General features: G+C 42.7%; 3 protein-coding genes and 1 non-coding gene across 7 annotated transcripts; 2 read left to right on the plus strand and 2 right to left on the minus strand.

Annotated features, from left to right (window-relative positions):
- Nucleotides 1–787: 787 nt before the first annotated feature.
- LOC135993548 (cytochrome c oxidase subunit 7B, mitochondrial) lies at nt 788–3,148 on the minus strand. Its single transcript, XM_065643482.1, has 3 exons — nt 3,040–3,148; nt 1,533–1,657; nt 788–987 (listed from the first exon to the last, which is right to left on the minus strand). The coding sequence occupies exons 1-3, from the start codon at nt 3,074–3,076 to the stop codon at nt 913–915; spliced, it is 237 nt and encodes a 78-aa protein (XP_065499554.1). The 5' UTR covers nt 3,077–3,148; the 3' UTR covers nt 788–912.
- A 223-nt stretch (nt 3,149–3,371) lies between these two features.
- On the plus strand, nt 3,372–3,487 carry TRNAL-CAA (transfer RNA leucine (anticodon CAA)). Its single transcript has 2 exons — nt 3,372–3,409; nt 3,442–3,487. It is a non-coding gene; the product is annotated as a tRNA-Leu (tRNA).
- A 466-nt stretch (nt 3,488–3,953) lies between these two features.
- MAGT1 (magnesium transporter 1) lies at nt 3,954–16,064 on the plus strand. 2 transcript variants are annotated; one of them, XM_065643107.1, is made up of 10 exons: nt 3,954–4,088; nt 5,154–5,323; nt 6,110–6,227; nt 7,546–7,686; nt 8,648–8,788; nt 9,121–9,210; nt 11,508–11,571; nt 12,841–12,915; nt 13,382–13,472; nt 14,593–16,064. In XM_065643107.1, exons 1-10 carry the CDS (start codon nt 4,008–4,010, stop codon nt 14,606–14,608), a joined length of 987 nt encoding a protein of 328 aa, XP_065499179.1. In that variant the 5' UTR covers nt 3,954–4,007; the 3' UTR covers nt 14,609–16,064. The 2 variants fall into 2 exon arrangements, with proteins under 2 accessions (XP_065499179.1, XP_065499180.1); XM_065643108.1 differs by lacking the exon at nt 3,954–4,088 and having other exon boundaries at nt 5,179–5,270.
- A 1,773-nt stretch (nt 16,065–17,837) lies between these two features.
- On the minus strand, nt 17,838–26,302 carry LOC135993334 (NTF2-related export protein 2). 3 transcript variants are annotated; one of them, XM_065643112.1, is made up of 4 exons: nt 26,235–26,302; nt 24,117–24,203; nt 23,121–23,265; nt 17,838–18,938 (listed from the first exon to the last, which is right to left on the minus strand). In XM_065643112.1, exons 1-4 carry the CDS (start codon nt 26,247–26,249, stop codon nt 18,790–18,792), a joined length of 396 nt encoding a protein of 131 aa, XP_065499184.1. In that variant the 5' UTR covers nt 26,250–26,302; the 3' UTR covers nt 17,838–18,789. The 3 variants fall into 3 exon arrangements, with proteins under 3 accessions (XP_065499184.1, XP_065499183.1, XP_065499181.1); XM_065643111.1 differs by lacking the exon at nt 17,838–18,938 and adding an exon at nt 18,952–22,228; XM_065643109.1 differs by lacking the exons at nt 17,838–18,938; nt 26,235–26,302 and adding an exon at nt 18,952–22,228 and having other exon boundaries at nt 24,117–24,223.
- Between the last annotated feature and the right edge of the window lie 1,660 nt (nt 26,303–27,962).

Genomic DNA, 27,962 nt, shown 5'->3' on the forward strand with positions numbered 1-27,962 from the left:
TAACCGTAGATCATCGGATATAACCTGATGTTGCTGCTCAAAGCACCGCAGCGCGAAACGGCGCTTAAACCGAGCTGGACCTGCTGGTCAAATGTGCATTTTCACCTTCACCCCAGCAAGAGTTGGGAAGAAACCGGCAATTAAGATCCCCGAGAAAGGTAAAGGCAGCAACTTCACACACTCTGCCGTATCAAAAAGCAGGATATTTTTGTATTTTCAGGGATTCAAGCTCACTCCAAGGTTTCTAGAGTCTGCATATACCTCTCATCTGTTTCCTGACAAATTCTGATCACACAAGAATCATGAGAAAAGCCCCATTTCAGCATCAGCGCAGAGGACGGGGACAGTGCCCACCCCTGCAGAGCCTCTCCTGCTCCAAACCTCATCTGAGTCCTTTGAAGGCCTCAGAGAGAAGCAACTTACTTGGAGAGATTCAAGACACAAAAATACTTCTGTGAAAAAAAAGTGGGATCTCAACAGAAAATACAAACTTTGTCTTCAGATGTGCAGTAGAAGCGAGAGGTGAACTCTGCACTGGGAATGCACGTGTGGTTCACTTAAGCACCTGAGGTTTCTTTAAGCACACGCATCTGGCCAAACATACAACTATTTAATAGACAACTGTATAATAAAACACTGTATAACAGACAACGTTTTGGATTTGTCCATTATCCATAACTGGCCTTGACAGGAATGACTGCGACCACCTAAAATATGATTTAATTGTGCTGAGTTTTTACACTATTTCATATACTTCAGCAGACAGAGGAAACCTCAAAGAGCCAGACAAGTTTCCAGGTATGTTTATTAGACCAGGAATGCCACTGTACAAGTGGTAATCAGGGAACAAATGCCTTCGCATGATGATTTTTTCAGTGAAAGTTCAGACCAGTTCATGACAAGCAAAGGCTGTTACTCCCTCCATTCTTTTGGAGTGACTCTGCCAACAGGTGACAAGCCCCACTCAATTCCAGCACTTGTAAACACCTGTAGGAGGGTAAAAAAGATCAATATTATTAACTCTGAAATCAAACCTTCTGACAGAGGGCTATTTCTGTTGCTTTCAGTTTAGATTTCTTGTATTAGAACATGACATCTCATTCATCTTCTAACAAAGCAAGTAGAATATACTTACACTGAATAATATTTAACTACTTCCGTTTTCTATTTCAAAACACCTATCTTTAGAATAAATAATCTGGAACATAAAACCCTGTCAGTATACTGCTATTTCTATCTATAAATTTTTCTGCTAAAAGCTTAGAAGTCTCAAGTAAAATAGGGAACAGTTGTGCTTCTACTACATTTTTAAATTAAGCAACAGACTGACACAGAAACTTGAGTAACAACTCAAAATCAAAACCTGAACTAACACAACTTTAATCTCTATCACATTACTATTCATTTATCTAACAGGCTCCTAAATTCTGACCACTTAGGTTATTTCAAACAATTATGCCTTTGTGAAACTTAACAGCTTGCGAGATTACAGCTCTAGTGACAACAGAGCGGTGAAAAAAAGGATGACTTACATATCCCCAGACAGCAGCAAAAACCGCGGCTCCACCAAGGAGCACCAGGTTTCCGTATTGATCGTGGAAGTTGGGCTCATGTTTGCGATGAGCTTGTCTTACCGCAGTGCGCTGAACGCCACGAGCTGCTGAACGTTAAAGAGAAGCAGAAGTACGGAAATCAACTAAAATATATATCTAAAACATTCACAATTCTCATCTCCCACCAACAGAGAGGCAAGCGTAAGCACTAAGTCTGTAAGAAAAGCTGAAAAAAAAATATTTTGGGCTTAGAGTTTAGGAATTATTCCAAAACACAGGATATACAGAAAGCCATGCATTTTGTTTCAGCTCTCACAACTCCTCTCCAGAAAGTTATTCCTGAAGTCTAATTCCAGTAAGGAAATCCTCCAGGTTACCTTTTTCATCGATATGTTTTTGAGCTCAAGTACACTTTTAAACATTACTATCTGTCTAATAAAATATTGTGTTCAGTAATTAAAAGTTTCAGAATTGCGTATGTAAACACCCACACTGTCAGTAGGTGCAACCTGCTATAAGCACTTTCGGGATGAAGCTCGTCCTGTACGGGGTTGAAGACAGCGGGTACAGTCACACCTTTGTTACGGCTTCAGGATTTTTGACGGGAGGAGAGGGACGTGAAGTGAAAGTATCTGTGGGCCTTGGCATGAGGTAAATGACAGCGAAATACAGGAAGATATTTTCAGATGACAGTGTATGAAGTACGTTATCAATGTACACTACAGAAGGTGAACTTATTAAGGAGAAGACAGAGGGAAAACTCAAACCACCAGCTTCAAAACACAGAAACCATTTAGTAGCACCATACAGAGCATTTGACGAGACAGTGGTCCGCGCACAAAGGCAGACATTACAAAAGATAATCTTTTCGTTTCAGGTCAATGGCTCACATTTACCCAAACATGACTAGAGAACACGATGACGATACTCATAATGCTGCTACATCCCCGGTGCGCTCTGTCAGGCTGCACAAGTTTTATGTTGTGTTTTGTTTTTTTTTTTTTTAAACAGCAAAAAAAAGAAGCTTTAATATCTACCAAGAGAACCACTGCTAAGCAGTTTTCTCTGCGGAGCGGGTGTGAGAGGCCGGGTGAAGCTCTGGGGGGTCTGTCAGCGAGCCCTGTCAGCCCGCCCTGGAGTGAAGGGGCCGCTCACCGGCTGCCCTCATCACCTCAGCTCGCAACACCCGGACGAGCCTCCAGGTGCTATCAGGGAGGAAAAGCACAGAGGGAGGGAACCCAAGGTCAGCTCAAGTAAAAGCAACTAGAAGAGGCAGGAAAAAAAAGGGGAAAAAAGGCAAAAAAAAAAAGGCAGCACAGGCAGGCCGGCGAGAGCGCGCGCAGCCCCTCAGCCGCCCTCAGGACGCCCCCTGCCCAGGGACTGTCCTCGAAGGGAAGGAACCGGGGGAGACCCCTCTGCCAAACCGCCTACACCCGCGACACACCCCCGGCGGTTCCGTGCTCCAGAGACCCTCCTCCCTGCTTACCGGTGAGGCTCAGAGCGGCCCTGGCCACCGAGAACATGCTGACGAGGGGAGCGCCGCCGGTACCCTTGGCGAGCGGTGAAAAACAAAATGGTCGCGCCGGAAGTGGCCGACGCGCCGCGCTGCGGAGCGCTGTGGGTAATGTGGGAAAGGTGCCGCCTCCGTATGGCTGACCGGGACCGGGGGTGGCTCCGGAGCCGGGAGAGAGAGATGGCGGCTCCGCTGCGGTTTGCAGGCTCTGGAACGCTCCCCGGGAACGGCTGAGGAAAGAAGGACAGACGGACACGGCATGAGGAAAGCGCTAAGAACCTCCCGGCGGAGATGGTTGTTACAGTGTCAGGATGGCCGAGTGGTCTAAGGCGCCAGACTCAAGGCGTTCCGCGCCTTCCCGTGGCGGGCTGGGTATTCTGGTCTCCGTATGGAGGCGTGGGTTCGAATCCCACTTCTGACACCACTTTTTTTTTTTTCCCCTCTTTCTTCTTCCCTGTGAATTATAAATTTATCAACGGGCCAAAGAGCTACAGCCAGAGATTTTAGTGCCAACAGGAACCGCAGCGACGTCCGCGGCGCCAGAAACGGTTTCCATAGTTTACACGTCCTCGAATAAAGGAAAGGAGAAGAACGGAGAAAAGCAGGAGTAAACCCGCGGCTTTCTGTGCCGGTTACGCTCCAGAGCCCGTAACCCGCTACACGCCGGCTGCGGCTTTCCCGAGTGCGTTTACAGCTTCAACAGCCTTTCCCTTAACGCGACCCACCCGCGACCCACCCGCGCCCCCCCCGCGGCGCTGCGCCAATGGAGCGCCTCCAGCTTGCCTCGCCCTTATAGGCTGGCCGCAGCCCGGGCTGGGGACAGTTTTAACCAATCGCGAGTCGCGGGCCGGCACCTCCGCCAATAGGAAGCGAGCGGGCGGGGCCGAAGTGCCGGTGGGTCGGTCCCTGCGCGGGGCGCGGGACGGCGGAGCGAGGCGGCCATGGCGGCGCTGCCGGTGCTGGCGCTGCTGCTGCTGGCGGCCTGGGGCGGGCCGGGCGCCGCGGGGCAGAAGCGGAAGGAGGTGAGGGGCCGCCGGGACCCCGCCCGCGCCCGCCGCTCTGCCCGGGGCGGGCCGGGGGCGCTGGCCTGCGGCGGAGGGCGGGACGGGGCCCGTCAGGCCGCGGGCGGGGCGGCGGGGCCCGGCCTGAGGCTTGGCCGCGGGCGCGCGTGGGGAACAGGGGCCTTGTTAGGGTCACACCGCTCTAATTTATGTTTTATTTTCGAGTGTGTTTAATCCCAGGTTCTTCTGTTCTTGTGTAAGAGCGTGCGTGCCTGGGTGTGGGGTGGGGAGGGTGAACCGACCGTCCTCAGCTGCAGTCACTGAAGTGTCGCTTGTTCCCACATGCTTGACTCTCAGGGTTCGAAAAGATCCCTCGGTATATACTTGTGTCAGTTGTAAGTCAAAGGAGCAGTTTATTATTTACCCTAAAAAATGTATCCGAAGAAGAGTGTTTATAAGGACTAGAGAAGTAGCTTGTGATAAGTGTAACACTTGGAGATTGTCACTTACCAAATACTTCTTTGTATATTGTTATGGAATTGATTGGCTCATTTTTAAAGAAGAGCTTAGTGCTGAGCACTCCCGAGTTCTCCAAATATGCACCGAATCCGGTTTTTCCCGGCAATGCTGGCAATTAGATCTTGAGCTCACTTTCCTCTCTATTGTTGATTCCACTTCCACCGGGTTTGGAAATCTGACACGGTGTGTGATGCTCAGGATGGAATAAATCCTGTGGCGTGGTTCGGGGCAGTTTGTACGTCTGAAAGCAATCTTACAATTAGCAACATGACAACATACTAGTGAGCTGGAAGTCCTCACCAGCGCGTGTAATACTAAGTGCTTAAAGGCAGAGTGCTTAAAGTTTGTATAATACTTAAGTGGTTAAAGTAAATGAATAATATTAACATGATTGTCAAAAGGATCTGTAAATGCCTTCAAAAGTATTAATGTGTCTTAATGCCCGTGTTCTTTTGAAATACAGTGCAGCTGTTTGTTACATCAAACCTAAAAACCTTCCAAGATTCTACTGTGAGACTGGTGGGGGAAGCACCCAAACCAACAGTGTTTCCCTGACTTTATTTTCAGATGGTGCTATCAGAAAAAGTGAACCAGCTAATGGAGTGGGCGAGTAAAAGATCCGTTATTCGAATGAATGGAGACAAATTTCGACGCCTCGTGAAGGCACCACCCAGAAATTATTCGGTGATTGTGATGTTCACTGCTCTTCAGCCTCACAGACAATGTGTTGTGTGCAAGTATGGGCTTAATTTAGTCCTCAATTAGAACTTCAAAGTCATCATATGCTTTGTAGGGAATTAAATTTAAGAATAGGATGAACTTTCATGTACATGGGAGGAATATACTAGGGCACGTTATAGTAGGATTGTCTTTGAAATTAAATGTGTGGCAATATCTGTGTAATATGTCTGTGAGAAAACAACATAGTCCTTAATTATTTGTTTCCCTCCTAAAATAATCGCTGCTTTGCAGAACTGATATTCACACTGACAGGCTTCTGCAGAAAGACAGGGTGAAAACTCAACTTTCCTGGCATGAGCTGCTGAAGAAATGTTTGTAGAATTACTGCTGGCCGTGCACCCTAGAAGTTGCTGTTAATTAATGTGCTGACTGGAACTTACTTATTTACAAGTAAAATATGCTGAATCCTTAACTATATTATGGCTTTCACATATTAATCCAGAGGTGGCAGAGGTCTGTAAATAGGATTTTTTTCTCTAGTTAGTTGGAGTCAATTGGTTTCTTGTCCCCTGACGTAGAAAAGAGGGCCCACCTGCCCTTGTTCTGGTGTGGACTAGCAAATCCTGAGCTGCCGGCTTCCGTGGCAGATTTCACTTAGAAATTACCACTGCTTGTGTTTATCGACTCAACAGAACTTGCTGTTGGGTTTAAACCGAGAGCGGTGCCAGACGGGCTGCGTGGGACGCAGCCGTGAGCGGGGGGGAGGCCGCGGCTGCCCCGGCCGCTCCGTAACGCCTGTTCTGGACAGTGTGACGCAGCGTCTCGCTCTCTGTGCGTTACAGACAAGCCGATGAGGAATACCAGATCCTGGCAAACTCCTGGCGATACTCCAGCGCGTTCACCAATAAGATTTTTTTTGCTATGGTGGATTTTGATGAAGGCTCAGATGTATTTCAGATGGTAATGTCTTTCTTTTTCTAATGTTATTTTTAACTCGGGTTTTGGGGACTGAGGGCAAGAAAGTAAAGATGTGTACAAAACTTAGTGTTACAATGATTAAAGAGATAATTGGAAAGTTAAAAGCTGCCACTCTCAGAAGAAATGAGAAGAGCAGAGGGCAGCAGCATGTTGGTGGTAACGGTAACAGAACTGACAAATCTGGGAGAGGCACAAGGAGCAAACTGGCTCCTCTGGCTTTTTCTGTCTCCTATAATAACTTACACTGTAATTTTTAATGGAATTCTTCTATGATACGTTAAGAGGGGGGACAGAAAGCACAGATGTTGTTAGGAACAACTATTACAATTCTTAGATTACTAGAGAATGATAGATTTGGTTTTCAGTATTGGTTTGCTTATTTCTTTTCAAGTACCCTGTCATTTTGCTCTTCTAACGTTATGTAACCAGATTTCTTTTAAATGTATTAGAATATTCCATGTATGCTTGCAATTGTAGATCAAATTAATAGTTCATTACAGTTTTGCAAGTCTTCACTCTTTTTTTAAGATACTCATCTGTATTTAAAAACTACACAATTTAGGCAATGATATTTTATTTAATGGAAGCTTTTGGACTAGATAAGTGGGAAGAGATGGCTTCTCTTATTCTTGTTAAATTTTCCCATAGTGTTACATCAAAAAATCATTCATCAAGCTATATCCTTTATAGATTATTGTATATATTCCTATTTTGCAGATTTGTCTCCGAAAAGTAGTATTTATAGAAGAAACTAATTTAAAAAACCTGAAATGCTATGAGAAAAACAGTGTTAGGAAAAGATAGAACTGCATTTTATAAACAACTGCTTTTACTCACCCATTATAATCTCCTCTTAACTGGTCCAAGTCTTTTGAATTTGTCACTATAGATCTGAGTACTAACAAACAAACATCAACCACTTCAGAAACCGTGCTCAATTGCGATAAAAAAAAATAAAGCCCGCACAGAAGTAACAATTTCTTTCTAAGGCATCCAGAACGGCTACTCACAGAGCTAAAAATAAATTTGTTTCTCAATACTAAAAAGAAAAAACAGCATGGAACACAATGGAGAAATTGCAGTAGTACATTGGTTATTCAGGTGAAATACAGGAACTCAAGTTACTCTGTGCTGTCTTTACTGTTTTTTTAAGTCATTGTCAGTGAAATATTTTTATCGATGAGTTCCTTTTTTCTGATTGATTTAGCGACAATGTTGCACGATACAACCGGAACAGAACTGTGTGTTACTAAGTAGACTTTTCATGGTGCTGTATCTTCTATGGATTTTCTCAATACAGCTAAACATGAATTCTGCTCCGACCTTCATTAACTTTCCTGCCAAGGGGAAGCCCAAGCGGGGTGACACGTACGAGCTGCAGGTGCGCGGCTTCGCAGCCGAGCAGCTCGCTCGCTGGGTGGCCGACAGAACCGACGTCAACGTGAGTACGCGTGGACCCTCCCCAGCACCGGCGCCCCCGCACTGCGCAATTCCAGCTATGAAATGTGTCACTTGTGTTCTGTGGCTAACCGAGCTGCTCGCACATACGCTAAACAGTTCTTGTCTACAACGTGCTGTTTGGGCACGTGACTACTCTTGAAGTTTCCTTGCCACCTGTGTTCTAATATTTTCACAGAATCACAGGATCCCAGGTTGGAAGGGACCTCCAAGATCATCTGTTCCAACCTTTCATGGCAAAATCCCAGTCTAGACAAGCTGGCCCAGCACCCGGTCCAGCTGAATCTTAACAGTGTCCAGCACTGGGGAATCCACCCCGTCCCTGGGGAGATTATCCCAGTGGCTGATTGTTCTCATCGGGAAAAATTTCCCTCTTGTGTCCAGTTGGAATCTCCCCAGGAGTAACTTGTACCCATTGCCCCTCGTCTTTTCCTTGTGACTCCTTGGACGAAGGGAATCTCCAGCTTCTTTGGAGCCACTCTTTAATTACTGGAACATGGTGATGAGGCCTCCTCTAAGCCTCTTTTCTCCAGGCTCAACAAGCCCAGTTCTGTCAGCCTTTCCTTCTATGGTGGCTTCCCAGTCCTTGGATCGTCTCTGTGGCCCTTCTCTGGACCCTCTCCAGTCTGCCCACATCTTTTTTCTGTAGCAGGGACCAAAACCGAACACAGTGTACTCACCTTCCTTCTCCCCCTTCTGTTCTTATGGAAGAAGAAACTGTCTTTAAATTATTAAGTAGGGTAAAGATGTATGAAACTGAAGTTACAGTAATGAGGGAAGAAGCATTACTTACTTCCCTAGACAGATTTATTACATAGAAAATCCTGGGGGCGTGTGTGTTGGTGTTTTTTTCCACTCTAATCTATTGTGGGTTCTGTTGGCAGGAGTGCGGGTGTAATGTGTAATCCCATGCAGGGAAAATAACTTAAATATCCTCTGTTCAGATTCGTGTGATAAGGCCACCCAACTATGCTGGCCCGTTGATGCTGGGGCTGCTGCTGGCTGTCATCGGAGGCCTCGTGTATTTGCGTGGAAGCAATCTGGATTTTCTGTATAACAAAACTGGCTGGGCATTTGCTGCTTTGGTGAGTAATTATAACTCTTGTCTGCTTGTTATTACAAGTTTTGTAGCAATTGAAGTCTTTAAAAGCTTTTGTATTTAAGGATGCTTAAACCTGGCAGAGGGAAATGAGGTGCGTTTAGTTTTACTTTTTGGTATTCTGATAATATTATTTGATCTCCATCTTTTCAGCTCAATGCTTGATTAGATGCCTTTTATACAAATAAAATGTAGGACGATTCGTAGCCTAAGATTGTATTCCAAACCTGTACTTTTTGGTATGAAATGAAATTGGGTGGGGAAAAAAAAAAAAAGAAAAAAGAAAAAAATCCTTCTTAAATAGTGTTTCCTTTTCAGTGTTTTGTTTTAGCAATGACATCAGGCCAGATGTGGAACCACATTAGAGGTCCACCCTATGCTCATAAGAATCCCCATACAGGACAAGTGGTGAGTCTTCTCTTTGCTTGCTTTCTGATTTCTGTTGTAAGTCGTGAGGCTCAGCTCTCCTGCAGTGAGCAGGGCAAATTAGACAGCTGCTGATTAGTTCAGAGAGGATCTGTCTTCTCTCAAAATATGTCTGTAAGAGCAGGGTTGGTTTGGTTTGAAACAGGGGTGTTTGAGCTCCAGTCAATATTTGGATTTTCTGCCAGTTAGTTTTATCCTTTTCTTGGCTCAAATAGAAGAAGAAACTGTTTGCAAACATGTACTTTACTACTAAGAAATCACCAAATACTGATCTTAATCCAAACCAAAGTACTCTGTTGTGTAATCGCTGTGTGATAACTCGAACCATTACCTAGAATTCCATTTTGATAGGAAAGTCACTCCAACAGTCTTTGGTCCAATGACTCCTTAATTCCGTGAGAATGATGACATTGGTTCTGTGATGTTTGTCCTTACTCTTAGAACATCACTTAGTGGTTTTTTAGCTGCATTGCTTTCTATGCTCAGAAATAACCTTTTAAGAGATAGAATAAGAAATGCACTTCTTAATCTGATGGTAAACAGTAAATTAACCTTGATATGTAGCAGCATGTTCAGTTTTTTGTTAGAAACTGCTCAAAGTGCTTTCCATGCAGTGAGGCATTTGCCAGCAGCTGGATGGACGGTACCTGCTGGAATCAGGAGTTTATTTTTTGTGTGAATACCTAGCATTCAAAGTCTTTCTGTGTGCGGATGCTTGGATTATTCTAGTAATCACAGAAAGCTAAGGATGTACGAAAATAATGCTCTAGGGAAAGAGGATAGCATAGAGAGTAACCAAACTATTTGCTAACAAGTTATTGGGATGGAGGGGTTCCCCCTGCCTTTAGAACCTAGGGTAAGTGTCTCTTTCATCCTTCCTGTTGTTCCCCATGTCCCCAAAATGTAAAAAACAGAAAAAAAGAAGTGATACATGTTGGAGGAAGCATAATAATGATGCTTTTTTGCTTAGGTTCTGAGGGCAGATTTTTTTACATTACGTGATCTGTTCCATTTGTGTGACCTCCTGTGCATCTTCTAACCATTCCTATTTCTTTTCATGTTTTCAACATTTTTTTTTAGCTGTGACATTTGCTTTCCTTCGTCTTTTACATATATTGTATCTGTACTGATGAAGAGACATGAGAACTCTAAATTGGTAATGGCAAAATAAAGGTGTTTATGTTGGTTCTTACGTGCTAAACAGTCCTAGTGCTGAGCCCAGCAATTTCATGTTTAACCTGGTCTTTTTACCTCATACCCCATCTAATGACTTCCATACAAACACATCCTTCTTTGAGATTCTTGAGGTAAATTAATGTCTGACATTAGACTTGGGAAATCTCATTTTGGGGAAAAATCAGTTTTAACATCACTTGAAATGTACTGCTCTGTACATAACATAGAATGAGGTACGCTGTAAAAGTAGTCAGAATGTGTGGAGAGCGCTGCATTGCTTCAGGTGCTTGCACGTCGCATGTCCGCTTTTCTCAGGTATTTTACTCGGAAGGGAATTAATTTGGTGAAAAGTCCTTTCATGCCTGGTTAGGTGGGTCAGGTCCTCTGTATTCTTGCATAAAAAGTAGATCTGCTTATCAAACATTTTTTTTCTACTTAGATATAACACCACAACCACAGTGATGTAGAGCTTCTCATAAAGGATTCAAAAATGTTATTCTTCTACAAATTTCTAATTTTCCGTTAACCCAGTTGGTTAGTAAACTGCCAGTGTAAATAAAACTGAGCCAACTCACTGAGTGGAAGTTCTCATATTTTAAATATTTTGTTTCTTCCGTTGACACCGTTCTGAAGCCTTTTTGAGACTGCAGGACGCAGCGTCGGCGGCGCGGGCAGTGATGCTCCTGTTGCTGGAGCGCCAGGGAGGTGATGCCCAGGGTTTGGTTCTGGAGACTGTCCCTGAGCTGAGGGGCAGCGTGTGTCACCTCAGGGTCTGTGCCAGGGAACGGACCAGCCGGGGGTGCTGGGGGGGCAATTTCGGTGCTTTGGCTGCTCAACAGGGACTCTGGACCACGGAGGTTGTAGCTGCGTCCGCGCTTGTTGTAACCTGAATGGGACTTTGGGCTGATAGCACAGAAGGATTTTTGATGCTGATGTAGCTCCCCACAAAAATCCATGGTCAATAGATGAAATTGCTTGTGCTCCAACTTCTGCCTCCTGAAACAGACAGTGCAAAACCCAGTTCCGAGCTCTGTAGCTGTGATTAATTATGGCAAAGTTGACTCCAGTCTTTTCTGAATTCCATTGCTCTTTGTCTCTTACAGAACTATATCCATGGAAGCAGCCAAGCGCAATTTGTGGCAGAAACACACATTGTTCTTCTGTTCAGTATCCTTCCTACTGAGGAGCACATGGTTGGTGATGATTTTTCTGTGGGCTTGTGTTGCTGCCTTTTCTAGGAGAGGGCTTTGTCCCGGCCCCTCGCTGTCACCTCGTGCCGATGCAGAACCTTGCAGAGCCGTTCTGTGTTGGCAACTCCCGCTTCTCCCGTGCCGGAGATCTTTCCGTCGAACAGAAAAATGTTGGCTGCTTTCTCACCGCCGCCTTCTTGCTTGGTGACTGAAATAAATACAGCGCTGAAGACGCGGATCTTTGTGGAATCATAAGATTCTTCAGGATAGACCCCGTTCCTCTCTGCATGTCTCTTATCTTTTCAATCTCACTTACTGAGTTGTTGCTTTGGTGTTGAATTCCTTCCTCTACTACTGATCTTACTTCTTTTATTTCTTTGCTTACCTTCTTTACTTTTAATGTTAGCACCTGTTCATGCGAACAATTCAGGATTATTCCATGCCAGTATTGTGCCATCAAGAAAGGCAAGCGGAAACTTGCAGGTTGAGAGTTTTCGCCGTAGTTGTATGAAGATGTCATAAGAATACTCCAAAATTCAGTGTTCTTTTCGTTCCCACATGTATGGTTTTGATCCATCATCTGTAACATTCCTCATGCAAGTTTTTCTTCCTTCTCTCGTCACCTGTGTCAGCCTGTGTGTTTTTATCTTTCATTCAAGATTTTTTGTTTTGTTTAATATTGTCTCTTTCCTTGCAGCTTCACAGTCCCAAATCGTTTACATTTGATAGTATACAAGGATACAGAATAGCAGACTTACTGTAGGCACATCATTTCAAAACTTCATTCAAACTGCCTGTCCTCTTCACTGCTTGACAATGATTAATGTCTCTGCTGCTGCCACACTGATGTTCTTAAACAGAGTGATTTCTGCTGATTTCTCCCTTTTCTTGTTTTACATGTTCAAAATCCCAGCTCAGTAAGTGAGTGGAGTAGAACAGTAGTAGGAACGGCTGAGCTGTCTGGGAAGGAATGTTGTTTTATGACAAGCCTTTTATGTGAAGGCCTACTATACTTTCCAGTTTATTTTAAACTTGGTATTTATTTTCTATTAAAAGTTGACATTGTGAATGCTTTTCAGTTGCTTTTTTCCCCAAAGCTGCTGGTTTTGCTGGGAAGTCTTGAATTTTTTCTATGAGATTTAACATCCCGGGTATGGGCTGGGAGCTGAATTTATGAGATTAGGAGCAAGTGTGTTATATTGAGTCTGTTGTATTTTGTTGATTGAGCCTTAAACAGCATCTGTAGATGGTGGCGTTACTTTAGGAATGGTTCTCCTCCATGAAGCTGCTACTTCCGACATGGATGTAGGCAAAAGAAAAAGTAAGTACTAATACTTTCCTCTCTAAGAGAAGGCATGTTCAGTAAAGATTTGTGATATGCTATTGAATAGAAATGTTTTTACACTGTGGGGTTTTGTACTCTACTCACCTCTAAGCAGAAGCGAATCATTTGGTTTTTCAGCAGCATTTGGAGTTGCTCAGGAAACGGCAAGATAAACTCAAAGCCTTTTTGGGAGATGGGGAGAAATAAAGCTGCTTTGCAGCATTTTGCTAGGGAGGGAGAGAAGAAGTGACTTGCTTTCTCTTACAGCAATGATGTAACAGTGATTCACCGTAGGAGTTGGAAATAAAATTGGTGTCAATCTAGTTCTTCTTGGTGATTCTAACAGAGGTCTCATCTGACCCAGTCTGTAAACATGACAGGATGCTTTTGAAAAGTCCCGTCACTGTGGTGTTCTCGGGGCCAGCTGTCACGTTACCCAAACCTTGTTCTGCATCTCTTGCAGTCCTGTGTATTGCTGGCATTGGCCTGGTGGTGTTGTTCTTCAGCTGGCTGCTGTCTATCTTCAGATCTAAATACCACGGCTACCCGTACAGGTACGTCATTGCCTTCCTGTGCGTTGCGATACAGCTACAACAGCGCAGACTCTTTTTGTAGAAGTGGGAAAACACAAATGAGGACTTAACTTCTAGTAGCACGCTCAGTCTTTTTTGTTTGTTCTGTCTTGGTCACCTGGACTGTGTGCTTGTGAATGAATCTGTTCCTGCCGACTGGAATGTCCTTGTGTGGCAACATTAATATAAACCAGAATGGAGAAACAGGCAAAGGGCCTATTTACTGAAATCTGATTTGATGGGAAATACTCTTGAAAATGCCCCACTTGCTTCTCAAAGTGTAGCAATATTGGTGAATATAGTCACCAGAAATAATGGTGTTTGGATACCACGATTTTTCAGTCTGGCCAAAGGAAAGATTGTGGTACTCTCCTTTTCATGCCGTTACATCTTCTAAAATATTTCTTTTCATCATATCTCAACCAACTTATACTGAAAATGTGTCTCTCTTTTCCCAACTTTTCTCTTCTTCCCTGTTCGTACATCTTGATTATTAATCGTTATTTATGAGAACAAGGGGGGTGCCTGATGCTTGAAAGCTTCGTACATGTTGAGATTGCTTCTGTGAAGAGTCTAGCGCTATTCGTTGACTGCTTAATACATGTATTTGATCAGTATAGAATTATTGTGTGGTTTTATTAGGTTTTAAGTATTTTGAAGGAACAAATACATATTGAGGACCAGCTTCTTAACCATCTCAGCTTCTGCAAAGAGTTTAATTTGTCTGGAAGGCTGATCCCATAGGCAAATATTGTCCCCTTTCTACGAGAAGTCAGTTCTTAATAACAATATCTACCTAATAAAACTTTTTATTTCATAAAGACTTTTCTCAAGATCAGAAGAGAGTTGAACTTCCCTGTTTAATAACTGCTCAGCTTTTATTGTGGGCTATGCAATGGTCTTCTGTCCTTCTGCTGACATTGTTGCATGTGAGATGTAGTTGTCTCACTCACTCTGAAGCAACTTCTTCACTGCTACTTATGTCATAGTTACATGAGGCCCAGCTTCTCATTCTGATTTTCTCAGCATATGTGAAAGGTAAGCGGAATGTTGCACACCTTTGTTTACTATAAAATTAATGTTTGTTATTTTGTTCCTGCAGTTTTCTGATGAGTTAAAGGATTCCAGAATCTATAACACTGGAAAGGCGACGACTCTGAAATTGCATGGAACGGAAGAGCTCAATATGTATGGTTCGTGCTACCTCTCTTTCCACTGAACGAGACAGTTAAACACGGAACCAAAGATGACACGTAGTGCCTTAAATGTAACAAGCAATTTGCTCTGAAGGACACAGAGTATTAAGATGCAATCTCTACTACATAAGCTTTACATCTTCTTAAAAATCTCTACTTCTGGTGAAATTCCGAATTAATGCTTAGAACTACATTTCTGTAGACTAACTAGAAACAGTATTTGAAATTCAGCCGGATAATCTGTTTTCCATACGTTTCTTTTGTCCCTCCGGTATTTATCACTTTATTTCCTGTTTGTGCACAGCAGGTGGCAAGAGCTTCTCTGTCGTGCCTTTTCACAGTTGAGAAAACACCTTCATGCACCTGGAAATCTTTTCCTTCAGCCTGTGTGCAACCCTTGGAGCACACTCCAAATTCCGGTGTGGAATGTGCCTATTCCGAGAGCTCTGTCTCATTTTGGAGAAGAGTATGTTGCTACTGTGTGATGCAAGAGGCTGCTTCACAGATGAAGGGCGAATTTTCTACAGGTAGAACTGAGTTATTAATGCAGTTATGCATTAAAGCTTTCTTTGCCACCTGCTGAAACTGCAAATTTTAAGTTATAAATGTTGGCTCAGAGCCAAAAAGAGGGTCTTATACCGACCAGCACTCACATTCTCAAAAATACAAACTGAAGGCACAAAGGTAACCAGCTGTCTGTAGCATGCATTAAGGGTTGCTAATGGGCTTTCAAGTTGCTGCTCGGAGCCCTAACAAACCAATCGGTGTCAGATTTGGGGTCACTAGGTTAAATTCTTGCATTCCCCATTTGCTTTCTCCAAGTTTTTATCCTTGGGGAGGACACAGGTATCTGATCCCAGGATAAATAGTGCTGCCCCAGGAAGGATTTGTCGGCCTTACAACTGAACACGTGCGCTTCTTGCTGTCCCCTTGTGTTCTCTTATCTCACAAAGAGCCTTTGCCTTGAGGATTCCCGAGGGAAGACATTGTGCTCAGCCCACACTGTGTGTAGTTCAGCACTTGTACCACAGGGAACCCTTGGGGTGGCCTCGGAGGTTACTGCTCAGAGGAAAACAGGATCAGACTTTTGTCTCCTGCTTCTGCCTCTCTCCGCCTCAAGAGGTTACAGAATCTGGATGCTTTAGACTGAGGCTCAGAAAGGACTTGATCATTCAAAGTAGAATGTTATTCTTACACAATTTTGCTAAATTAACACACGTCTCAAGTGCCTTAACTCCACTACTTTAGTTGTTTGATGTTTCAGCTTGTTGAGATGCATTTTTTTGTATGCCATACACAATGAGAAGCCTTAGTGGAATGCATCAGTTTTGTGCCTCACTGGATTTTGGACAAGTTTCAATAAAATTTCTTAGTCTAATCCATGCTTCAGTGTCTTTTGAACTTTAAAATAAAACAAAACAAACCTCTTTTCTTCCACTCTTGCTTCAATGTGCTTCAATACATGTCTGGACATAGTAAATAACCTGAGTATAGCTGAGTAGACTGGACTAGTAGCACATACGTGTTTATGTGGGAAATTACAGCCCCAAATGCCGATACTAGAGATCTGATGTAGCCCACTGATAGCATAAAGGTTGCATGGTTTTTATTTGTCTTTGGCACTGCACTGAGGTGAAAATCTTGTCCCCCTGGAGCCCCGGACAGATCCACTGATGGTGTTTCTGGAGGTGGAATCTAGTTAGCATTACGGATTTGCCTGGAACAATTCTGTGCTGCTGGACCTGTTGCTACTTTACCCACCCTGTTGGTACAATACTTCCAATAAACTTCTAGCTTGGTTGTGCATCAGGTTGTTAGCAGTGCGGGTGAAAGGGGCTCACAGTCTCATTCTGAAGAAGTGATTTTTTTTTTCTTAAACTTTCAGCCTTGTTTTCTAATTTTTGGTGCATGTTTTCTACCTCTCGCTCGGAGCTGGAGCACGAAGCCTGTTCTCAGGCAGCTCCACCCCGGCGCTCCCCCCGCAGCAGCAGCCCCGGCAGGGCCGAACCATGAACTGCAGGGTTTGGAAACCGCAGGACTCGGAACCCGCCCCGATGGCGTCTGGCGGAGCGAGCGGCGGGGAGACAAATGATTGTTCTCGTGCAGCAGCCTTGTCTTGCAGCGAGGGCTGCTCTTCAACTCTTTGGATGGATTTGTGTTGCTTTTGTACAATAAATACCGGCATTACATACGTACAGAGACCTCTCTCATAAATCACCTTAAAATTTGAGTTCAACATAATCTTTAAAATCAGTTTGTATTCCACCTTGTTGTCTGACCATGCTATTGCTGTGGGCAGCGTTTCACATAGTTAAAAGCAGCTCGGGTACTGTTGTATTACGCACCCTTCTGTCACTTCAGAGCGTCGATGGTTATGGCAGGTACACCGGATTGGAAGGGTCAGGTCTCATTCTGTTAAAGCACGATTGTTTCGGCTTATGGGGAAGCATTTATCAAAACAAAAGGAGCTTAGAAGCTGAAGTTGTTCCCATAAGGAAAGCATCAGTACTGAATCTTGGCACTGTGGCTTTGCAGATGCACAAAAACTTTTAAAGCCATCAGTAACATCCACACAGAGACGTGTAATTGCAAGAGTATCTTTGTACAAATTAAACCTTAAGATTAAAACAGCATACAGCATATGGTTGCCACAGAAAAAGCTTGGCAGGCGAAGGTTGTCTAAAAATAGTCTTATCATGTCTTTGTTCAGGTTTGGGGTGGGTTTTTCTCAGATAAACATGCACCCTGAGGCCAGGTCACTGTCCTGCCAAGCAGCACTGGGAGAAACCACAAAACAAAGCCTTTCAGAGCAACAAAACTCCAGTCCCTTAGGAATTGAAGCCTCCTAAATCAATTCAGTTACACACAAGAGCTCACTGTGCACCTACGGATCGGTCAATCCAGACAAGCCAAAGATTCAGCATGGATGTGTTGAGCTCTGAAAGAAAAAGTGCTTTAAATGCTCAGAACCCAGGAACATGCTGTAGCTGGCAGAAGGTTACATTGCAGAGCTGGTAATGGAAGTTCACATCGAGTTCATTCTTACTTTGTTAGCATGAATACACACACCAAAGAAATTCCTGTTATGGCACACAGAGACCTTGATAAATAAGTATTAAACCCAGCAGCAACATTAATTTATTTTTGTTTGTTTTAATAAGTCAAATACACTGTGTACTGGTTGGAAACCTTAAAAAGGCATGAAGCTGCAAACCCACTGGGACTGAACTGAACGAGATTGCAAGAAGACAAAAATTACGCACTGAAATTCAACACGCTTTTTCCATCAGTAGTATGTTCTACAGCACCTCTATTACTAACGCAGGGAAAAATGGCCATTTAGTCTCTGTAGTCCATTCAATCACTGGACATAAAAGATAAAATAGATTTAGTTACATTATCAAACCCAGTCTTCGGAAGGAATACGCTCAGCTATCAATGACCTGCTTCTCAGTTAGGATCAGAAAGGCAAAGCTTGTTTAGAGAGATTTAACTGTTCTTTTCTTCAGCCTGGGGGAATATTGAAAGAGCAATTTCTGGATTTGCTTTCAACATACACACAAATATATCATCTGTTTTGGCCCTAACTGTGATTCATTTTCCCCAGTGCTCCTAAACCTTTACACTGCACCATCAGAACCTTGATAATATAATTATAAAAAGTGCCTGTTTGCAAAGCCTCACCAAAATCTGCACCTTCAAACACAGCAAGAACTTTAAACATCTTTGGCATTAATTGTTTCTAGAACAATCTGTTTCCACACAAATGCTGACCTTGCATTAGCATCCTCATCTTTCCATTGCCAGCAACTAAAAGCTGCTATCTACACTGTGTAAGTGTTCACCAGTAATTTAACGTTTTAAACAGCAACATACAGTGAATAAATCAGAGTTATCACATGAACCATTCCTTATGCGTTTCATTTCTTCTTAGCAGAGAAACAGCAGAGGCACAATAGTATGTTCTCAATGAAAATATTTACAGTCCGAGGATGTGGCATAAGTCGTGTTTGAGTCCATGCAGGTATTTTTGGACAGCAGTCTACACTTCAGTGCATTGTAGAGGAGGGAAACATCACTTTGGGATTGTTACTCTAGCCAGTTCAACACCATTTACTGCTTGGCAGTGCTTTTGCTGAGCCATTCGCTATGGGGCTATTATTCCAGACATTTTTTCGCCGCGGCACCAACAGAGCGCCCCGGCAGGCCGTTCCGCAGCGCCCAAGCACCGTGCCACAAGCACAACTCATGCCTAATACAAGCAGGAAAGATAAAGAAGCCATAAATTATTTCTTACATTTTTAATACAATAAGAAAAAACTACGAAAACATCTAACAATAATAATAAAAAGTAGAACATCAGGTGTTTTGGGGTTTTTTTTAATCTTACGAGAGATCTTAAACAATTTCAAAACCTTAGAAAATAGATTCAAGCGTGGAAAGCTACTTTACTGATAAAACAGCATTTCTTTATGATGTGCTTTTCTCCAGTCAGGATAAGGAAGTGTATGCATATCAAAACTAACAGAACAAATCATTCACACTATCAGAACAAACCAATTTTTCCATTCCAAGAAACAGCACAAGTATTTTAAGCTGATTTGACTGTAGTATGCCAAAAGAACAAAGTGACATAAAACCAGCGACTGACAAAGACAATCCAGGGAAAATACACAAAGCAGACGACCTACCAAGTCTTCAGTAGCCACAATTTAGTATGTGGAAGTGCTGAGCTCGTCAGCTGGCTTTGTTCCACTGTACACAAGTAACTTAGTATCAAACAGCAAAAACTGGTAATATTAACTCCTGTTTACAGATTAGAGCAGAACCATGTTCACTTTAGAGATGCCCCTTGTAAAATTCGGATGTTACAGCAGAGTCAGCAACCGGGAACACTAAACCAGCCGGATGGTTTTGTACTGAACAGAATAAAAAGCATTTGTACATTCTCTTCTGCTCATTCCAGCACAGGAATTTTACCAAGCAGCACAGAGCTGCAGCATCCCTCACTTCTCCAGCTAGGATGGAGAGTTTTTTGTTTGTGCCATGAATGACTCAGTTGTAAAATCACTGATTTAATCTAATAGCTATACTATGACTTAGTATGCTCCATAAAAATGTTTTGTGAAACAGCATTTTCAGTTACTGGTGGCTTCTTTTTTTTAATATTAATCGCAGAAGTCAGATTCAAAAGCAGCCTGCATTCCAATAGCATGAAAATAATTGAGAAGAATAACATTAGATTAAAACACCACCTCATATATTCTAAATCTCCCAGCCTGCCTATAAAAAGCTTAAAAACTACTATACAAATTAAAACTTAAATAAAAATACCCAAATAAGTATTTATTCCCAGGAGAAGTTTATCAGGTACAGACAGAAGTGTGTGTTCTGGTGAGTGTCTTCTGAGTTCAGCAAACAAATGCTGTAGTTGTACCCATCTCTACATTTCAAAAGTCAAAACCTGTTCTGCATATGCAAAGCAGATCTGTAACACTACTTATATAATCAGCAAATTAAAAATCCCATAAAGCACAGGGGTTTCTTTTCAAACTTGTACAAGAAATACAAACATATAAACCTCACATATTCTGTTAAGAATAAACAGTAATTAAATGGGGGGATCCTTTCTTCACTACATACAGAAATAAAAACGCATTTCCAGTATTAGAAAAATCTGGACTCCTTGCATTGTTTTGCAGGAATTCATACTCTTCAGGCTGAAAAATAGTTACAGAAGAGCTCTGAACATAAAGAGCTTCTCAATAGAGCCATATTGCTAATTCTAACTTACTGATATAAAGACCAGAGTGCCTTAAAAAGACATCAACCCACCCATTTCACCTAAACATCCCACTATTTGTGGGATTGTATCACAAACTATAGATATTTTACACAAGTTGGGTATGGCTCATTTTCACAGTTTTCCCGATTTAAGTCATAAAAACAAGTGAGCTGCAGTCGTAACTGCTTTTGTATTCGGGTTGCTGCTGCCATTGCAACCTGTATTCAGATCAGAGTTACAAGTTCCTCTCACATGTTTTCAGTTACAAACAAGTGTACTCTCCCATATTTAAATTTAAATTTTGATTTTTTTAAACTCAGTATAAAATAGAAACGTACCAGTTTGAAACAAATCTGATACTCAGATTTATTCTTAAATTCCCAAGTTAAGATGGACAGTCTTAACCTGTAGTCTTGAAAACTATGTTAAAGAAGCTGACAGCTTTAAACTGCAAATTTAAAGCAAGACACACACAAAAAACCCAGAATCAATAATTAAAGGTAACATTTAAAATGACAAGAAAACTACAGTAAATATCTGCATGAGAGGAAGATAGTATTTGTGTTCAGAGCTGTTCTTCTAAGTTGAAAATAATCAAAACACCTGTTGTGAATACAGTACTGAAGGGAAAAATTGAAGGCTTCACAGTAAGACATACTTCCAGTACCACTTCTTTTTACTACAATGTTTCCTGAAAAGACAGCAGGGATCCAAAACTTGCAAACTCCATACAGGAAAAATAGTCCATACTTCATAGCAACAGAATTAACAGTTAAAGCAAACAGAAATCATGTACAGTCCTATTTCTCACACTGTAAGACTTCAAAAGAGATCAGTTTGAAGTGGTTCACATGTATGTGACAAGAGTTGTTGGCACAGGAACTCCAAATAATTCAGCATGCCCTATGTATAAATCAACATCAATTAACTACAACCAAAGTCTGAGAAGCTCAAGCCAAAAGGAAACCTGATGAGATCATTCAATCCTTTTGTACACAAGAAGGTGACATTAGCTTTCCAATAGATTATTTGGGAGATTATGCACTCGGAAGCTGTATTTGCTACTTTCACACACAGTGGAAATTATTGTCAATCCTACCCAGCCTCTGACAGCCAAGAGCAGGTAGCTTTGATAATTCTATCTACATGCCACAAACATCTTCTTCAAAAAAGGGAAGTTGCTACTGTAAAAACAGATCTTTTCAACTTGAAGTAATTACATGTTTGGTCAGAATTGTACATTAAGAGGATCTGGTGTTCAAACAGAGTTTCAGCATTACATACAAGAAGGCTGGAAGAGGCAGCATAGCTGCATGTAAGGCATTTTAGGAATTATTCCAACACAGCCCACTGCCTTCAGCATTTTATTAGGTTCAACTAACATAAGCAACCTCTCACATTTTAAGACTGTTACTACTAAACCCCATGGTCATTGGGATCAACCCTGGAACACCTGGAGGCCTTCTGTAACAACAGACGTAATGCAAAGAGCGAGCGTTTCCCGTGCGGGGAGAAGGGCCGTCCGTACAGCCGTCAACTCATCGCGCAAGAGAGGTCACCTCCCGCGGCCAGTCCGCGCTAACTGGACCAGTCCTGAAAGCGGAAACAGTCACTGGCGATCTTCCACACTGTGTTGGTCGGCGTGGCTTGTGCTGTCAGCAAGAAGTTCTGATTGAAGTAGCGCTGCTTGTCGCCATCAAATTTTACTGTCCCACTTGTCACTACGAGGACCGTGGTCTGGCCTTGAGTAGCTTGCTCTTCACAAGTAGAAAAAGTATAAAGAAAACAACTCAACCAAAGACTAATGGGCAAAGAAGTAGGAAATGTACGTACAAGTTTCATTCAATTCTGTTATACAAGTTATAGGCTAACAACTGGTTACACATTCACGAAAAATACAGTTTTGTCGCATCATTGCTATACAGACAATGGTGTATTCGCTTGCCAACACCGCTTTTTAATGGCTTTTCTGTTTTCATCTCATGTTGTTCATTTTAGAGCACTACAGCAAACACCTGAGGTTTTGATTGGAAGAAACTCTCATTATTTGAGATACACATTTAGCAAGTTGCATACACTTTTTTCCCCACTATTAGGGATTATATCTTTTTCACAGCAGAGCAAAGCAAGCATGATTGACCACAGGCTTTTTCCTCACTTATATTCCCAATATATCCATTGGAAGTAATTTATTAACTTCTCAATATGTAAGCCTTTCTTTAGCAGTTGTCAATCAGAAATCTAAAGAACTTAACACCTATTCTAGATGTCAAGAAATCCCAGTACACACAGGTTAATGAATTGTTTCACATTGCACTGCACGGCAGTTGCAGCCTCCTGACTCTCAGACACGATCAAGGACAAGGTAACCTGATGAGCCAGACGATTTCAATACATGAAAATACATCACATCTGAATATGATCTTAACAAAAAAGTCCTTAAAGTATTTTCGCAGGCATGAGAAAAAGGGTGGAGTTGCTGCACCTCTTGAGTAGTGCTTTATTTTTGCACAACCTGACATTTCAACCCTCAGTATTTTCTCTAAACTTATTCCGAATGAAATATTAAGCACTATTATAGTTGCAGTTCACTTTCAACAGCTGTAAAAAGACTGAAAAATAAATAAGTAAATTGTAATACAACCTTACCATGAACGGGCTGGCAGTCCAACACATTAACCTGGAATTCACTAGACGGCAACATTTCAAAAAATTTACTCAGTTCTTCTTGCCCGGACACTGCATTACCATTCCAAACTAACGTTGCTTTGTCCAAATAAAGTCTTGCTAAAGCCTGCGTGGTTATGAAAATACACATTTGGGGAAAATGTGTAAGCGCAGACAATAGACAACATAAAAAACAATATTCTTTGAATCCTGATGTTGTGAATTACTGATTTCTTCAGTTACTTTGATAGATAAAATGCTCTCATGAAATATTAGCTCCTTTTAACAATTAGCACTCCTGACCAAGAATGACCAGCTAAAACATATTCTGCTTTATAAGTTGCATAGTGACTCATGTGCCTCCAAATTTAAATACTAATGAGATTCCTTTGACAAAGCTGGTGACAGAACTTACGTACAAGGTGAGTAGGAAGTTACATGCAACTGCTGATATTTTCACACAATCTGAAAGTTATTAAATGACGACTATAATACATTTAAAAGAACAGTCTCCACAGCTCTCTTTTGGTGCAAATATCAACATGGTCAGTGATAATTTCAGGGCCAGATAGAGCTGTTTCCACTTTATCCTCAGGCACTCCTGAATACCCCCAGAAAAAGAAGTGATGACTGCTAATAAAAGAAGTTTAGAAAAAAGCTAAATCCTGACCTGAGAGACAAATAAAGCAAGTTTTATCTGCCTGTATTGACCAAATCTTGTGCCTGTAATACAGTGGGACACTAACTGAACTATTATCATGAAGAAGTCTAAGGCACTTTCTAAAAGGGCTCCTTTTACAACAGTGCTGCACAGTAAGATACAGAATCCTTGGCAAGAGGAACAGAGGTCTCAACCTGGCCAATACCACACATGGTAACCAACATTCCTTCCTTTCAAGTGTAATGCAAGTTAGGAAAAAAAAATAAAGGCAAAAAACGCACAAGACAGTCCTAACTGTTGTCAAAATATCTACGTACCCTTCTTCTTTTATCCATTGTCTCATAATAAATGTTGACAAATTCATCTGCAGCTCTACAAGCTTGATCCACATAGGTTTTGAAATCCTGGAGAGGAGAAATCATAGCAAATTACTTAAAGCAGGCCATTTTATGCAACCCAGTCATCTATGCCATTTCTTCAGACAGTCACTTTGGTTGGTCTTTTCCATCCTCACTGAAAGATCATGTCAACTAACGTTGAAATTGATTCCAAATTCCTTTCCTACTTGCTGGAGGTACCACCTGTTAGCAAAGTGACAGTCTTAGGATTCATTTTGAATGCAAATATAATTATTGTGTTTAATTTGTAAATATTTACATTGACAAATGGGCTGCAAGTGGTGTGAACATGTACATATTAATATTTCTGAAAATTAGCAAGAACCCCATCACACTGCCACCATAGTCCCATTTTTTAAAACACTTCTAAACATACGTACATATAAAATGTAATAATGTCTACAATTGGATATATACATGTAAAAAAAGAGAGAGAACAACACGTATGCTGGATGTATTCCAGTGTAAATCCCTCTAGTGCTATAATATCCACCGGTAAAAACCAAACACTCCTCTTCACACCTCATTATTTCCCTTCCCTGTCTCTATTTTTATTCATCCAAAGGTAACGGTCTTTGTTGTCACATCACTGCACTGCGATCTCGTTCAGTCATTTGTTCAGTTTGTTCGGCCCTTGATCTCTGACAGACCCTGAACTGTGACATCCTGGAAAGCAGTGACTCTGGATTTCCTTTCCATACATCTGTAAAACTGCATTTGGTTCTGTTACACTATTTTGCTTAGAATTTTATCATTTATCATTATTCTATCTCAGCATTAGATTCTCAATATTTGCAACTCAATCAGTGCTTCACAATTTAACTACTTAATTTTTCTTGACAGTCTTTACCAAATATACACCAGAACTACCATGAATTCCTCCACTACTACCACAAGAAACACTTCAGAGAAACCTCCACACTGCAAAATACTTACCAGCCTATCAAATAATCCCTGCACAAAACCAAATAGTCTCACGTTAACAATCTGGACATACTGTTCTTTTGAACTGCCTCTGTAAGGACACGAGCTTGCTTTTCATCTTCTTATCTTCTCCAGCAGCTTCTGAACCCACACACCAATTTCAAACAAATACAGCAGTCTTAAAGACACTGGATTCCAGCAAGTGCCAACAGAAACTCTTTGGCGCCAGGAGACAAAGACAATTAGGCCTTTCACTAAGGGAGCGGTGATGATAACTCAGCCTGTTATATGATTTAGAGCAGATGGCTCTTGTCTCTCCATCAGCTCACACAAACTTCTAACCAACAGCCAAACTGACAGAATTGCCATTTAGCTGCCAAACAGACAGAACAGGTGTGAGGGAGTGTTACAGAAACACCAGGACTTGGGATGAGCTGTTAGGGCACCTGCGATATACGTCAAATGGAAAATAAGCTTTGTGAGTTTTGATACCCTAGACAAGTTTTTATAGTCATGCCCTGAAATACAATTTAAAATTCTGGGAACAAGGTAGGCTGGAAGAAACTTCTGGAGGTCATCTGGTCCAAATCCCTGCTCAAGGCAGAGCCAACTTCAAAGCCTGACCTAACGCAAAAGTTAGACCCGGCTGCTCAGGGTTCCATCTCCAGTCATGTGCTGAACATCTCTGAGGATGCAGATTTCCCAGTTCCTTCGAGCTCCCGTTCCAACACCCAGTCACCTCACGCTGGAGTCTTTCTACCTGGCATTTAACCGGAGAGCCATAACTAATATAAAACAACCAACTAAAAGAAAAAAAAAAACCAACCAAACCAAACCAAAACAAAAAAACCCCGAATCCTTGAAGACTCTGACAGCAATTCCAAGAAGTTCGCCAAACTACGTGGCCACTGCAGCCGGTGTCTGTGACACAGGGCGGTTCACCACACAAACCCCGCGCGGCCCCAGGCCTCTGGGGGAGGATGCAGCGGCCCGGGGCGGAGAACCCCGCTCAGCCCCCGCCGGCGGCCCCACCCGGGGCTCCCTCTCCGTCTCCCGGGCCCCACCCGGGGCTCCTCACCGGCCCGCCCGCCGCTCCCGCCATGGCGGACTCACCACAGACGCGGCCATGGAGACGCGAGCCGAGGCGCGCGGGCGGGCGGCCGCCGGATGTGCCCCGCTCGCGGGCCCGCCGCTTCCGGCCGCACGGCTGGCCCCGCCAGAAGCGTTCCGGCCGCTGCCGGAGCCCCGCGGGGAACACGGGCCCCAGCGAGCCCGTTCCGGGGCGGGCAGTAAAACCGCTCCAGCCGGTTTGCCATGGGCCCGGCGGGCCGGACAACGGCGGTTTTCCTCCTAAAACAGCGATTTTTGGTCATTGTGAAGGTCTGGCGGTGGCTCAAGCACAGGACACGCCGCAGCGCGACGGGACACAAGTGTCTTTGCTGTGGCACTCGGCTGTGAGGAGCGATTAATGAGGGAATGTTGTTTTTACAACTGATGTGGCACCCGACCCCGGGGCGGGGAAGGACTGAGAGACATCAGACTGTGAATCCTTCATGTAAAACAAAGTCTCTTCAAACCAATCCCGGAATGCAAACGGATTACTGTACTTTAAAAGTTAAGCTAGGGGGAAGGGCAACCAAAGAGCCAGGAATCCTCCATATTTTGAATAAATCAATAAGGGGAGGGGGTTGTTAGAATTAGATGAATGAGGTAGGTAAACCGAGGCAGGGCCGAGTGCTCTGTAAACCCTGCAGTACCAGGCCTAAATTTCTTGGAAAAACAACACAAAACAAAACAAAAAACCCACAAACAACCAGAACCTAAACAAACAAACCCCAAACAACAACAACAACAAACCAAACCCCAACACCACCCCAGTATTTAATTAAAAAAAAAAATAAAGAGCAGCAAGAAATGTTAAATATTTGCAGGTGGCGTGGGAACTGCTTGAAGACATTAGAAATATGGGATACTCGGAACAAACACATGCCACCGAGCAGGCGTGTTTTACAAAAGACCAACAAATTCTAGAATGCTTAATAAGAGGCCAATGTAGAGAATTAGAAGTACAGAAACATCCTCCAAAAAATGAAGTTGTTTCCAAACGGAGAAAAAGCAAAACACACAACATAAAGTTTGGCTAGTAAGATTTGAAAAGGACATAAGGCAAATAAATATTTTACTAAGTTGGAAACATTATGAATGAAATCCCTTTTCAAACATGTCAAAAGCAAGAAATCTTGCCAGAAAATCCGTTGAGCCAACAAGTGATCAGTGTGTGCCAAGAGAGGACAAGGCTGTGGTAGAAAGCTAAACAAACTCTTCATGTCTTTGATCGCCACAAAGGAGTTTTATAAAGTATCTTACCTTGGAGCCTTTCTTAAAAGGGAACAAAAGGGAGGATTTGTCATGAAGTAGAATATCAGTACAAAAGGTGTTAGAATGAATCCATAAAACAAATAGTGAGGAGTTATATACCAGGTGACGTGCTCCTAAAGGACATACTAACCATGGTATGGAATCTCATTTACAATAGGCTCTGTCCTCAAGGAACGGAAGGTGGCAAATTTGAGGCTGACTTTCTAAAAAGGCTCCAAGATGGACCTGTAAACCTGAGGTCTGTCCGACGCAAATTGGTAGAAATTATACTGAAGAACAGAATTAGTAGGCTGGTCCTCCTCGTTCTTTTCATATTGCAGATATTTTGTCTTACAGGCCTTTCACGGCGTTTGCTCGCTCTCTACAGCCTGGACAAACCCCTCTCCATCTTCCAGCTGCCTCCAGCTGTACTCACGTCACTTCTTATCACAGTACTGGCTCTCTCTAGCTTCTTACTGTCAA

This window comes from Caloenas nicobarica, chromosome 12, assembly GCF_036013445.1.
Source record: "Caloenas nicobarica isolate bCalNic1 chromosome 12, bCalNic1.hap1, whole genome shotgun sequence".
Taxonomy (NCBI): Eukaryota; Metazoa; Chordata; class Aves; order Columbiformes; family Columbidae; genus Caloenas; species Caloenas nicobarica.

Coding starts and splice junctions, on each gene's coding strand:
- LOC135993548 (XM_065643482.1), bottom strand. CDS start 3,076: ATGTTCTCGGTGGCCAGGGCCGCTCTGAGCCTCACCG. Junction 1,658..3,039: donor GGCCGCTCTGAGCCTCACCG/GTAAGCAGGGAG, acceptor AACGTTCAGCAG/CTCGTGGCGTTCAGCGCACT. Junction 988..1,532: donor TTGCTGCTGTCTGGGGATAT/GTAAGTCATCCT, acceptor ACCCTCCTACAG/GTGTTTACAAGTGCTGGAAT.
- MAGT1 (XM_065643107.1), top strand. CDS start 4,008: ATGGCGGCGCTGCCGGTGCTGGCGCTGCTGCTGCTGGCGGCCTGGGGC. Junction 8,789..9,120: donor GCTGGGCATTTGCTGCTTTG/GTGAGTAATTAT, acceptor TTTCCTTTTCAG/TGTTTTGTTTTAGCAATGAC. Junction 9,211..11,507: donor ATCCCCATACAGGACAAGTG/GTGAGTCTTCTC, acceptor TGTCTCTTACAG/AACTATATCCATGGAAGCAG.
- LOC135993334 (XM_065643109.1), bottom strand. CDS start 24,221: ATGATTTCTCCTCTCCAGGATTTCAAAACCTATGTGGATCAAGCTTGT. Junction 23,266..24,116: donor CAATGGATAAAAGAAGAAGG/GTACGTAGATAT, acceptor ATAACCACGCAG/GCTTTAGCAAGACTTTATTT. Junction 22,229..23,120: donor GGACTGCCAGCCCGTTCATG/GTAAGGTTGTAT, acceptor CTACTTGTGAAG/AGCAAGCTACTCAAGGCCAG.